This window comes from Tenrec ecaudatus, chromosome 3 (genome assembly GCF_050624435.1).
Source record: "Tenrec ecaudatus isolate mTenEca1 chromosome 3, mTenEca1.hap1, whole genome shotgun sequence".
Taxonomy (NCBI): Eukaryota; Metazoa; Chordata; class Mammalia; order Afrosoricida; family Tenrecidae; genus Tenrec; species Tenrec ecaudatus.
The window spans coordinates 174,000,122-174,013,579 of NC_134532.1; the positions used below are offsets into that span (position 1 = coordinate 174,000,122).

At 42.2% G+C, this 13,458-nt stretch overlaps 1 protein-coding gene across 1 annotated transcript in view; it reads right to left on the reverse strand.

Moving 5' to 3' along the window:
* The window catches only part of ATP10D (ATPase phospholipid transporting 10D (putative)), a 130,649-nt gene that overhangs the window by 73,142 nt on the left and 44,049 nt on the right, over nt 1-13,458 (reverse strand). Inside the window, exon 2 of the mRNA XM_075544373.1 lies at nt 3,053-3,379. Coding sequence (XP_075400488.1) covers nt 3,053-3,342 — 290 coding nt within the window. The 5' untranslated portion in view covers nt 3,343-3,379. The remainder of the gene's footprint in view (nt 1-3,052; nt 3,380-13,458) is intronic.

Genomic DNA, 13,458 nt, shown 5'->3' on the forward strand with positions numbered 1-13,458 from the left:
GTAAGACACGGTGTCAAGTGTAATCAGAAGTACAATCTCTTTTTCAACAATCCAAAGGGAAAGAGGGGGGAAAAAACTTAAGAGAAAGTTTAGTTAGGGTTATAGAGATTAAAACATCAACAACGATAGCAAAGCCCTCTAGTCTTTGTGAGTTAGTTGGTACTCTGAAAGTGAGAGTCAAACAAGGCTGACTATTGAAACTCCTTAGTCCACCCTCCATCCCCGAGGGTGCTGTCTGTCTTCATTTCTGATATTTAGAGCCACTTTCTGCGGGACCTTCTTCCACCCCCTCTGTTTTACATCTCCAAATACGAGTACTTGTCTCCTGACTACTCATTCGGGGCCATGATGTAAATTCAAGTGCCCTCTTTCCTTGAAACAAAACCAATGCAAAATCTTTCATCCTGATTGGCCCCATGGATGTGTACTACTTCCGGCCCACCCTCCTCCACAGTAAGTGATGATTATCATACTTTTCAAAAGCATAATTGCACTACACCAGGGGGACAGGACACAAATCTCACCTTTGTTGCTAATAGTGTGGTAGGGATTAGCATGCATCCAATTCCCCAAATGTTGACATGAATCCAGCCCTCACCTTCCCACGTCTTCATTCTTGTTGCCAGTGGCACACACACACACACACCCTCTCTGACCCTAGCCACCCAGAGCTGGGTCAGGGGTCCTACTGTAGGGCGGCTCCTGCTGACTCTCCCTGTCCTTAATTCATTGAGCGTATCCAATGTTCACACTCTAACTTGCTTAGAACCCAAAAGGATAGAAACAAAGAGATGCATTGGGTAAGGTCTGGCACAGGTCTTGATTCAAGTCTTCTGTGAAGGAAATGCTATGGTTTCTCTTGCATGATCACCAACCTGGAAGCCCATGTAAGCCTCAGAATACAGGGCTCTTATTGGCCTCACCACCACCACATGACCCTGCTAGATTACATTATGCTTCCTGAGGCTGAGTCAACATCTACCCCCCCCCCCCCGGTCTCTTTTGTTCGGAGACTCCTATTCATGAGCCTGAATTAATGGTATGGCTGGAGAGAATGAAGGTCAAAGGCCAAAGCACTTTCTACAAGGTGATTGCACACCTCTCCATAATCTACACATCCCAGGAGCATTAGAGTCGAACGACGCCCCAAAGATTTTTCAGAAATAGATGATCAATCCTGACTTCTGAAATGCCTCTGTGTAGCACGAGCTGCCAAGCGTTCAGTGGACAGCCCATGTCACGGTTGTAAGGACCAGGCCTCCCTACAGTGTACTATAAATTTGTCATTGCTGCACTCAAAACCAGTGGCGACAAACTGACCTCTCAGTTCTTTATCCTGATGGTCTAGCCCCTCGTGGCTAGTCACAACCGACCGTATCTGCTCGAGTATAAGCCAACCAGAACATCAACCAAGGCACCTCATCTTACCACAAAAACTGCATTAAATGTGCTGAAAAACTCAGCTTAGACACAATTATATACGGTATCGTTCTAACTTGTGTTTCCTACTGATCTCCAACATAGACTGGATGAGGGGGATACACGTGAGGGGGATTAAAAAGTTTGTAGGAAAAAATGAAGTAAAAGATCATGGAATTTTTCCATGACTCCTTTGAAGATTAGTCAAGTTGAGCTATTTCCTATACCTGAAGCCAGCCTCCTATGCTCCTGCCCTTCTGCTCTTATTCACGATCATACTTGAACCTGAACATGTTTTGTTCAGGTTTGCCCACACCCCTGTACTGAAAAAAAAATCTATCAACTTCCCACATCCAAGTTCCAAGGTCACTTTGCGATCTATTGCTCCTGCCACTATTTCTATTTCCCCTGTTGAGTGTTATCTACCAGCACTTAAGAACACTCGCCCCCTCCACTATGTCTTTAGTTTGTTTGTACCCACAGTTGGATTTCCTGCGTAAATGTAAAACTCCAAAGGGAAGGGAAATACACTATTTTTTGCATTCCCTTCAGTGACTAAATTAATAGGAAAGCTCCAACAAATAGATATAACATATTCAACTAAATTATGTCATTGTGTCGTCTATCACCTTGGATGCCTGCACTTCCTTCAGAGGTCTATTTCTTTATATCACCGAGCAAGGACGTTCTGCAATGACAATTCAGCTCACTTTTGCTCCCTTGTGAATTGTGTTTTACGGGAAAGGCAGAAGACCCAAAGCTGAAGTAGCTCTGTGTGAGCAGCTTGTCTCTAATAGACTGGGGATCACCATGCTGTGAGCTCTCTTGGCTTCTCACATAATTTTCATCATGTTCAGTGCAATACCATAAATCCTGAGTCATGTCATGGAACCCACCCAAAGTGCCACTAGTGACGCTAGTAGTGCTCCCAAGAAGCAGCAAAGAGACCTGCCACCACAAGAAAAGTCTGAATGGCTTGGTATGTAATATATATATATATATATATATATATATATATATATATATATATATATATATATATATATATACTTGGTATGTATTATAGATTGAGAGCTGCAGCCTGCCATCTCAAGATACATGAAGTCACGTATGGACCACTGTGAACACAAAAGAAAGAAAGAAAGAAAGAAAGAAAGAAAGAAAGAAAGAAAGAAAGAAAGAAAGAAAGAAAGAAAGAAAGAAAGAAAGAAAATTCAAGACACCATCACTGCAGAGATGTCAGCTGGCTGGAAAACAATGTACTTTTGGCAAAATATCTTTGTACTGTCTATTGAAAGTGCAGCTTCATAACACACAGCCTACAAAATGCACACGAATCATGTGTATCTATGATTATATGATTGGTAAGGGCACTGGTCAAGAGTCGTTATGTTTGGGGGAGTCGAGCGTATTCTGTGGATGGTCAACTTTGGGGAGGAGCAACCAACGCCCTTTCTTCCTGAGTTGCTCACCTTAAAGCCTCCTCATTCCGCCCAGGATGCTTATCACAATCATCAAGGATAATATGACAAGTCTGGGCTCACGTAGCATGCAATAAACAGTGGAAACATTTCTAAAACCATTGGCACGACAAAGAAAATTCTAACAAAGAAAAGAACAAATGAAGCACTACCTGTGAAATTGTTCAAATAAATTTCTTGGCACAAAATTGAGAAGCGTGTACTTCGTTGTTCGTATTCGGTTATTCACGTAGGTGCCAGCGAACTGCTCATATTCGTCCTTGAAATGCTGGAGGTGAGGAATAACTACGCGGTGCTTCGCCGCCGGTTTGGGGCTCTGGGGGGTCTTGCCTCCGCAGATGAGCAGGGAGGAGTAGCTGTACGGTCTCTCATCGCTGTCCGCGTGCGCCCTGCCGATCAGCCGCCGCCAGTGATAGCTGGCCCACCGAAGAGGCTCCGTCATGTCTAATCTAGACGGAGATCCAGGGTGTGCACGTGATCTGGGCAAACAAAAAACATTCCTGTGAGTTTCCTGAAAGCCTGACCCAAATGCCAACCAACCCGCTGCCGTCCAGGGATCGGGCTCCTAGCGGCCCCGCAGGCAGGGCTGAGCGGAACTACTCCGTAGAGTTTCTGAGACTGAACCATGGCAGGCACAGAAGGGCTCTCTCCTTTCAAGGAGAGCTCACTGGTGAATGTGCTCTCTATTAAAGCCTGAAGGATAGTAACGTGTTTTTTTTTTAATTCCTTATATCTATATACTTTTCATACACCAAATACATTCATGACTCAATGGTTCAAGGCATACATTTGGAAAGAAAATTAGCCTTTAGAACTTCATTTAAACCAAAATGTTATTAAATAAAGCAAAACCTTCTGTTTCGTGGGTGACCATTTCAGCAACATGGGGAAGCACCTAAAAAGCCATTCTGCAATAGAAATAAACATTTGGGGTGAATGTGGGCATGCCTCTTAGTTCTTTGGTTCACCAGTCTGCTCCTCTTAAAATGAGAACAATGCCACCCGCCCGAGGCCATTACTGTGAGGGCTAAATAGAACACCCAGCCGAAAGTCTGAAAGAGAGCAGCAATTACGAACTAAAAGAAGACAAAAAGCAATAAACCAAAATAGTCGATAAAACCCAGGATGGATAGATGGCAAAAAGAGCCACAAATTCTCTCCCTTCTTCCATGCACAACCATTAGGAGGTGGGGCCTTGCCTCCACCCACAGAATCTGGGCTTGGCTACACGTCTTCCTTGGGATAATGTGACATTAGCAAATGTAATGCAAAAAGAACAAAAAGCAAACGCATTGCCGTCGAGGCTATTTCAACTCACAGCGAGCCCCGACAGGGTTTCCAGGTTTCCATATACATTTGTTCATGGGAACAGATGGCCCATCTTTCTCCCATGGAGCAGCCGGTGCGTTCGAACTGCCACAGGTTGGCAGGGTCATTCTTACTGGGAAAGTGCTTGCTCCTTGGGGTTTGCTCTGTCTTTATTGGTTTTGGGAACCCAGTGACCACGATTGTGTGCCTGAGCCACCTGGTGAAAAATGATCACATATAGCCCTGTCACCACCACTGTTCCTGTGAAACATGTGGTCGAAGCCACATTAGTGAGCCCATCTCAGTTCCGCCCAGATTACCGAAACACAGGGCAGGGAGCTAACCAATTCTGCTTGAGTCCTCAAAGCTCTGGAGTAGTGTTATTCAACAGAAGCATACCTTTCCTCATTCCTTCGTGGAATTGTTCTTCTTTTTCAAGAAATCTAGCCCTGCCTGGATTGCAAGCTCACTGATGATAATAATAATTACTACTAATAATAACAATAAACAATGGCCATTTATTGGCAGTATACTATATTCTAAGACTTTGCAATGAGATTTACATGTCTTATCTTATTTAATATTTATGTCAATCATATCAGGAGGGTAGTCTTTCTACTTTACAAAAGAGAACGCTGCGGCTTAGAGAAAGAAAGAAATTCGAGGAAAGCCAAGCCCATAGTAAGCAGCTGAGCCCGGGCTCAAGCAAATCTTTTTGATTCATCAGTTTCTGCTTTGAACTGCACCACTGTCTTATTGAGCTTGGTATTCAGAATGCGTGGCACTTACTAGCCCAACAAACATTTAGTGAGTATGTGGGCACGTCAGCATGTGTATCGAGGGCAAATTCTGTGGGGATTTTGATTCTATCTACACATTATCATTGTCCTGTCATTGACTTATTATCTGGGAGGGGAGGACTTCAACTTCAGTGATGATTAGAAGTCCCCTGGAGAAGGCTATTAAAATGGTAATTTTGAATAAAAAATTAACAGCTTTGTTGACATATAATCCATACATATACATATACAATTCCTATAGTTTAAAATATATTAAAAAGAATTCTGCAACAACTGTCACAATTATTTTAGAATATTTTCTTTTTTGTACTCATTAGGTCTCTATCTCCCATTAACCTCCACTGCCATAACCCCAAGACTCTCTTTGTTGTTGTTGCTGTTGCTTAAGTAGGCTGAACCTAAGTTGTTGTTTTTTTTCATAAGATCATTTTATTGGGGATTCTACAGCTCTTAGAACAATTCATACATCAATTGTATCAAACAGATTTGTACGTACGTTGTCATCATCATTTTCTAAACATTTATTTTCTATTTGAGCTCTTGGTATCAGCTCCTCTTTCTCACCCCCTCAACCCCCCCCCCCAAGAAACTCTATACATTTACTTATCCTAGATTTCAAATAAAGAAAAATATACCAAAACCAAAGCCAACAATAACAAAATAGAACATTGAAAAATCTTAATTGAAAAGGTAACAGAAAATTATGTTTCTGACATGTCCATCAATGATTTCTATTAAAACATTGTACTCATCTGAGTTTATTACCTAGCAGCGCGGAAAGAAATGGTTCAATTCCAGTAGTTCTACTCAATGCTTTTAATAATCCACTCTTGTTAACATGCTCATCTACTATATACAGACCCTTAAGAAACTCAAGAAATTACAGTTACTCACCACTTTATCACCGAATTTACAGAAAATAAGTTGAATCATAAAGGTGAATCAGGAAACAATAAAATAAAATCTTATTGCAGAAGAAGTAAAAAACAAAAAGAACAAGACAAAAAAGCCTGTTTGAATGTGAGGAACACAACAACCTCCATGTATGTTTTTAAACCTGCACATTGGACCCTCCAAACTCGTGCTGTCCTTATGATCAGTGATAGGAAGTTCCTGCAACATCAACCTTATCAGTTTTATATTAACGAGGAGAGTAAGAAGAGAACAGGTTATATTGCCCTATCACGCAGTTGCCCTTGGGAACAATAAATACTACCTGGAAAAACTAATGCCTAATATTGTGTGTGTGTGTGTGTGTGTGTGTGTGCAGCAGTCAGGAGCCATCGGTTGCTAGGAGGAGTAATATGCGACTTGCAACTGCTCTAACAGTTTCCGGTTCAGAAACCCACAGGAGCAGTTCTCCCCTGTCCTCCAGGATCACTGTGTCGGATCAACTTGATGGCAGTGAGGTTTTTTAAAAAAAATTTTATTGTGAGTTCAGAAATTGGAAAAAAAATGGGTTTCCCCTTTTACATATAAAAATGATGAGAGCATCCTTGTTAGCCTGCTGTTGCTGTTAGGTCCCACTGAGTCATTTCAAAGGGTACTGCGCACAACAGAATGAAACACTGCCTGGTCCTGAGTCATCTTCGCTATTGTTCCTAAGCCTGAGTCCACTGTTATAGCCAGCGTGCCCATTCATCTCATGCAGGGGTTTCCTCTATTTCATTGCCCCTCTATTTTACAAAGCATAATATCCTTCTCCAGGCACTGGTCTCTCCTGACAACATGTCCAAAGTATGTATGTTAACCTGGACCTGTTAATAACAGCTTTATTTATTAGCATAATCAGCAACACATCCAGAATCCTCTCAAGGAATAAGGGCATATGACAATGCTATATAAAGTAACCAATCCCCAAACGCACTGCCATTGAGTCAATTCTGACTAATAGGGAACCTACAGGATAGACTAATACATAATATGAAGTAAACCAAGCTCACTAGGAAACCAGTAGAGAGGTCTGAGGGGCCGGCCCCAATCCCAACTACATGGACAGCCCTCCACCCCCCCAGAAGAATTTACTTCGCAGGATGGCACTGAAGTTACAGCTCAGGGAGAGTGACATGTCTGATCAGAGCACACAGGAGCACATGAAGGGGGAGGGAGAGAGAGTGGAGCACATTCTGGCCCGTCAAGCCTTGAGGACCATATCCCCACTCAGAGCAGCCAATGCACAGAGAGGACCATATGGCCAACACCACTATGAGACACGACATACCTCTCTGACCCATAGCCCTATAGAGGACAACAGTGGAGACACAGTGTGGGGAATGCGCCCAATCTAACCCCACCACACCAAGGCAGAGCACTAAGGGTGTGCAACAGAACAGCAAGGGGAATAGAACAAAAAATCCCCAGAGAACACCAAAAATAGACTTTGGGGACAGAGCATGGTACCCCATCAGACTCAACTAGAAAACACTCCTAAAGGTCAACAAACAGACCTTGAACTATTTACAGGCCTTTTTTTTTTTTTGTCGTTGATTTTTTTTGTTGTCATTGTTCTTTTGTTGCTTTGCTTTACTTTGTCTTGTTTTTGTGCATATGATTATCTCTGCAGGCTTATTTAGACAAAAGAGGCTGGATAAACAATCTGGAATAGAAAACAATGGGATGGCTGGTTACGGGGAAACATGGGAGAGGGTGTATGGGGGAAAGGAAGTGGACAAGGGGACAACAAGTGATCCAAAATCAGTGGTGAGCGGCCTGGAAGGGCTTGATCAAGGGCAATGTAACCGAGAGAAATTACTGAAAACCAAATGAAGGATGAACATGATAGTGGGACAAGAGGAAAATCAAAGGAAATAGAGGAAAGAACTAGGAAGCAAAGGACATTTATAGAGGTCTAAATACAGGCATGTACAAATGTAAATCTATTTATATATGATGATGGGGAAATAGATCTATGTGCATACATTTATAGGTTTAGTATTAAGGTAGCAGATGGACATTGGCCCTAATTTAAGCACTCCCTCAATGCAAGAACACTTTGTTCCATTAAACTGGCATTCCATGATGCTCATCTTCCCAAGTGGATCGCTGAAGACAAAGTGGGTGCATACGAAAATGTGGTGAAGAAAGTTGATGGTGCCCGGCTATCAAAAGATATGGTGTCTGTGGTCTAAAAGGCTTGAAGATAAACAAGCAGCCATCTAGCTGAAAAGCAACACGCCCACATGGAAGAAGCAAACCACCCTGTGTGATCACAAGGTGTTGAAGGGATCAGGTATCAGGCATAAAAGAACAAAAAATCATATCACTGGGAATGAGGGGGAGTGGGAAATCCAAAGCCCATCTATAGGCAACTGGACACCCCTTACAGAAGGGTCACGAGGAGGAGACGAACCAGTCAGGGTGCAGTGTAGCAAAGATGAAACATACAACTTTTCTCTAGTTCTTTAATGCTCTCCCCCCTTTCATCACCCTTCCACTATCATGATGCCAATTCTGCCTTATAAATCTGGCTAGACCACAGGATATACACTGGTACCGATAGGAACTGGAAACACAGGGAATCCAGGACATATGAACCCCGTAGGACCAGTGGTGAGAGAGGAGATACTGGGAGGGTAGAGGGAAGGTGGGATGGAAAGGGGGAACCAATTACAAGGTTCTACATATAATCCCCTCCCTGGGCGATGAACAACAGAAAAGTGGGTGAAGGGAGATGTTAGACAGTGTAAGACATGATTAAATAATAATAATTTATAAATTATCAAGGGTTCATGAGGGAGGGAGGAGGGGGAAGGAAGGGGGAAAATGAAGAGCTGATACCAAGGTCTCAAGTAGAAAGCAAATGTTTTGAGAATGATGATGGCAACCAATGTACAAATGTGCTTGACACAATGGATGGATATATGGATTGTGATAAGAGTTGTACGAGGCCCCAATAAAATGATTTTTTAAAAATTGCCCCTGTGCATTTCCACGGCTGTAACACCTCATGGGAGTAGAAAGTCTAATATTTCTCTAAAGGAGAGGCTAATGGTTTCCAGCTGCTGACGTTGGCAGCCCAATGCATAACCACTCAACCACCAGGGCTCCTCAACATGAAATACTCACCGTAAATACTAAGCACTTTCTACTCATTTCACACCCGACACATTAAGTGACCATTATTACCATCTCATATCTCCCTTTTTTCTTCTTCAGAAAGGTGAAATTATCATAATTTGACCTTACTTTTAGAAACCATAATGGAAATTTTCCTTTAAAGTCCAACTCTTACTAAGACATAGATAGATGCGTATTTCACTAGTGCCCACAATTTAATACAGTGACTGGAATTCTCCTTTGCTTTTTAAAGTTTATTTCAGCATACAATTCCTTAAGAATACAAACATAGGAATTAATAAGTAAATGTGGCACCATTAACTTCTAGTTACTAGTGGCATGTTGAACTGACAGTCTTACCCGAGCAAAAAAGTTGGTTGTCACAAACAACTAGCTTCTCCCCTGACAGCCCCAGCTAGACACTGTATCTGTCCCCAAGTCACCCAGTTCCAAAGAGACAATTCCATAATGACGGAAAGACATTTTATTGCCCAAGAATCTTGAGATTTGTGCTTTCTTATGCCCTTAAAATGCCCTTACATTAATATTTAAAAAAAACAATGACTGAGTTCAGCCCAACTCATGGTTCCCCAAGTATGTCAGCGTGGGACTATGCTCCTCCCCGGGGTTTTCACGGGCTTATTTTTTTGGAAGTAGATGCCAGGCCTTTCTCCCAAGGCACCTATGGGTAGACTTAATCAGCCAACGTAGTTAGCAGCCAAGTGTATTGACTATTTGCATCACCACTCAAGGGGCTCCAAAAGTGACATTTTACTTACAAATTGCGACCTTCTTCCCCCTTTTAATTCTCAAGGAAATTTAATGTGGATAGAATTGGGGCTGACTCATTGTCTTCCTCATCTTACATTAGCCAATGACAATCTCTCTCTAGTCCTCTAAGGTCAAGAAGCTCGAAGAATGGCCTTTCCGCTTATTGGCTATTGGAGCTACATAATTAATCTCTGATATTCAGCAAATTGAGATCCCCACTAAGAGTCATGGGAGAAGAAAGATGAGGCCTTCTATTACCTCAAAGATTTATAGAAACTCACAGGGCAGTTCTACCCTGTCCTGTAGGATCGTTAAGAGTCAGAATTGACTCAATGGCAGGGAAACAAATGAAGAGTCACGGGACATGCTGCAGACCAGCAATATTAGTCCCATAGTCCATTCTCCATTCTTCTCACTGGCCATTATTCATGTCACCGGTGAGTCAACATTGAGAATCCTGTTCATTGCACGAGGGCCAAGCCTTTCAGTAGTCTATGTACAAATCAAATAAAAGCATGTCAGTCTAAGGCAGTGGTCCCCAACCTTCCTCATGCCACGGCCCTTTAATACAGTTCCTCGTGTTGTGGTGATCCCCAACCATGAAATTATTTTCGCTGCTACTTCATAATTATCATTTTGCTACTGTTATGAATCATAATGTAAATATCCGATATGCAGGATGTATTTTCATTGTTACAAATTGAACCTAATTAAAGCATAGTGTTGAATCACAAAACAATATGTAATTATATATTGTGAAATATTTATCTCTAATGACAAATAAATGAAATTTTGTCTTGAAGCATGGTATAGCATGGGTAACAGTCTTCATGCTGGGTACTCATATGTGGGCATGTCTGCATGTGGGTGGACCCACCTGGAGACCAATAGAGCAGCAGTGGCTCATTCCATCGCAGTAAATATGTTTTCCAATGGTCTTAGGCGACCCCCATGAAAGGATCGGTCGACCCTCAGGGGTCGAGACCCACAGGTTGAGAAACGCTGGTCTAAGTAAATGTTCAGTTTAATGAACTGGTAGAAGAAACCAGTATTAAATAGGAAAATAGGACACAACGAGAAAAGCCAAACACACACAAAAACAGTTATGATACAAAAATAACCTTCACACCACCTATCATTCTAAACTATTCTTCCCAACATGCATTCCAGCTACGTTCCTGAACAAGTGATCTTGCCACTATCCGCTGTTTCCCAAGTTTCTCTGCTAAGAGTTACCTGAGGGACCTTGGCCATCATACTCTCCCAGGCCCCTCCCTTGGAGATTCTGATTGAGAGGCTAGAGATTGAAGTCCATGACTGTGTGCTTTAATGAACACATCAGAAGCCTGATCAGAGAGGTTGTAAATCATAGCCTCCACCCTGCAGCTTTCTGGATAGCTGCCAACTATTCAGCACACCAGCCCCGGCTCATGCTCCTGACTGGTTAAGCCTGACTTGGGAGTGGGAAGACTGGGAAGGATGCACCTGGAAGACACTGTACGGCATTTCCTGCTCTGCTCCCATTATAGTCTCACCCACGAGTCAGTGACTGTCCACGGCTCTGTGTGAGGCAGGTGGTCTTGTTCTTCAGTCAGGATGTTTTCCTAGTTACTTTCTATTTAGTATTCTAGAACTCAGCCAAAGTCAGCTCCTCAACAAATGTCTGTTGATCGTTAATTTTATAGAAAATAAGAAGTATGGGGGAGTGGAAACAAGGAGCAGGAACATACTTGATTCTTCTTTCATGGCTCAATCTGGCTCTCCTTTCAGCAGAACCAAGAGGAAAGCTCTAAGGGGGAGAAGACAGAAGGAATCATTTTCAGTTTTAAATGACACCGTTCTGATTCTCTTAATGATGGGAATTTGCTTCTCCAAGCCTTCACAGCTATTGCTTTCCTCATGAATGAATGTCAGCAAGATCAGTAATCGTTAGCTGCTGTGGAATCACTCCAACTCACTCACAGTGACTCTGGGCAACAAAATGAAACTGCTTAGGGTTCTGCTGAAACGTACCCAGCCTCATGACAATATGCAAAGCGCCACAGTGGAATGGACAGATGGGTAATTGGTGACCGTGAGGTGCATTTGTCAGGATTCGAGCCCAAGCATCCATCATTTGTTGTTAGGTGCCACTGATCGGGTCAGACTCATAGTGAGCCTGTGTGCAATAGAGCCCAACATCACCCGGCTCTGCTCTATCCTCACCATTGTTTCCATGTTCGAGCCCATCTCTGCAGCCCCTGTGTCAAACCACCTCGTCGAGGGACTTCCTCTTAGCTGCCCCTCAACCGTACCAAACATGATGTCCTTTTCTGGGGACTTTCACTATTCTTTGCTAGCACCCAAATTTAAATATATCCATTCCTTCTCAGTCTTCCTTATTCAGTGCCCAACCGCCTAATGTATATGAAGCAGTTGAAAATATCATGACTGGGGTCAGGCTCACCTTAGTCCTCTAAGTAACATTCTTGCTTTTCAGTATTTTAATGAAATATCGTGCATTCATCCAATGTAATACAGCCTTTGATTTTGACCGCTGCTTCCATGAGGAATCATTGTGGATCCAAGCAAAAGGGATCCTTGACAACTTCAATCTTTCCAGTTTATCATGATGCAGCCTATTGGTACATTATGAGGTCCAGTTCTTAGAATTTTTGTTTTCTTTACATAAAGTTGTAATCCATATTGAAGGCTGCAAGCTTTGATCTTCATCAGCAAAGGCTTCAAGTCCTCCTCACTTTCAGCAAAGAAAGTTGTGTCACGCATATTACGGGTGTGTGTACGCTTTCCTCCAAACACATTCTTCTTCATACGACCCAGTGTCTCTATTTACTCAGCAGACAGGTTTGATTTTAAGCCATGCTGTATCCCCTTGTTTTTCTTAAGTGTTCTGGAATTCCCATTCTTCTCAAGGATATGCATAGTTTGTTATGATCCACTCAGTTGAAAGCTTTTGCGTGGTTAATAAAACACAAGTAAACATCTTTCTGGTATTCTCTGCTTTCAGCCAGGATCTACCTGAAGTCAACAATGATGCTCCTTGCTCATTATTCTCTTATGAATCTGGCCTGAAGTCTTGGCCCTGTCTGTCAATGTACCGCTGAAATGCTTGTTGCATAATCTTCAGCAGAGTTTCATTTGTATGTTATATAAAAATATTGTTCTATAATTTGAGCATTCTGTTGGGTCACCCTTTCTTTGGAATCAGTACAAATACGAATCTTTTCCAGTCAGTTGGCCAGGTAGCTCTCTTCCTGATTTCTTGGGATAGATGAATGAGTGCTTCCCATGCTTCCTCAGCTTGTTGAAACATTTCAATTGTTATTCCATCAACTCCCAGAGTCTTGTTTTGGGCTAATGCTTTCAGTATGGCTTGAACTTATACCACTGTTTTCTTTTTTAATCATGTTTCCTCTTAAAATGGTTGAATGGGAATGGGGACAGAAGGGCTGTGGACAAAAAATGGTTGATGCTGAGTAATTTATTTTTGGTAAAATGAGTTTCTCTTTGTTCTTTCCATCTTCTTTAATGCTTTCTGCCACATTTGGTATTTTGTCCATAGAATTTTTTAATATTGCAAATCAAATATTATGTGTTTTCCTCATTTCTTTCCGTGTAAGATA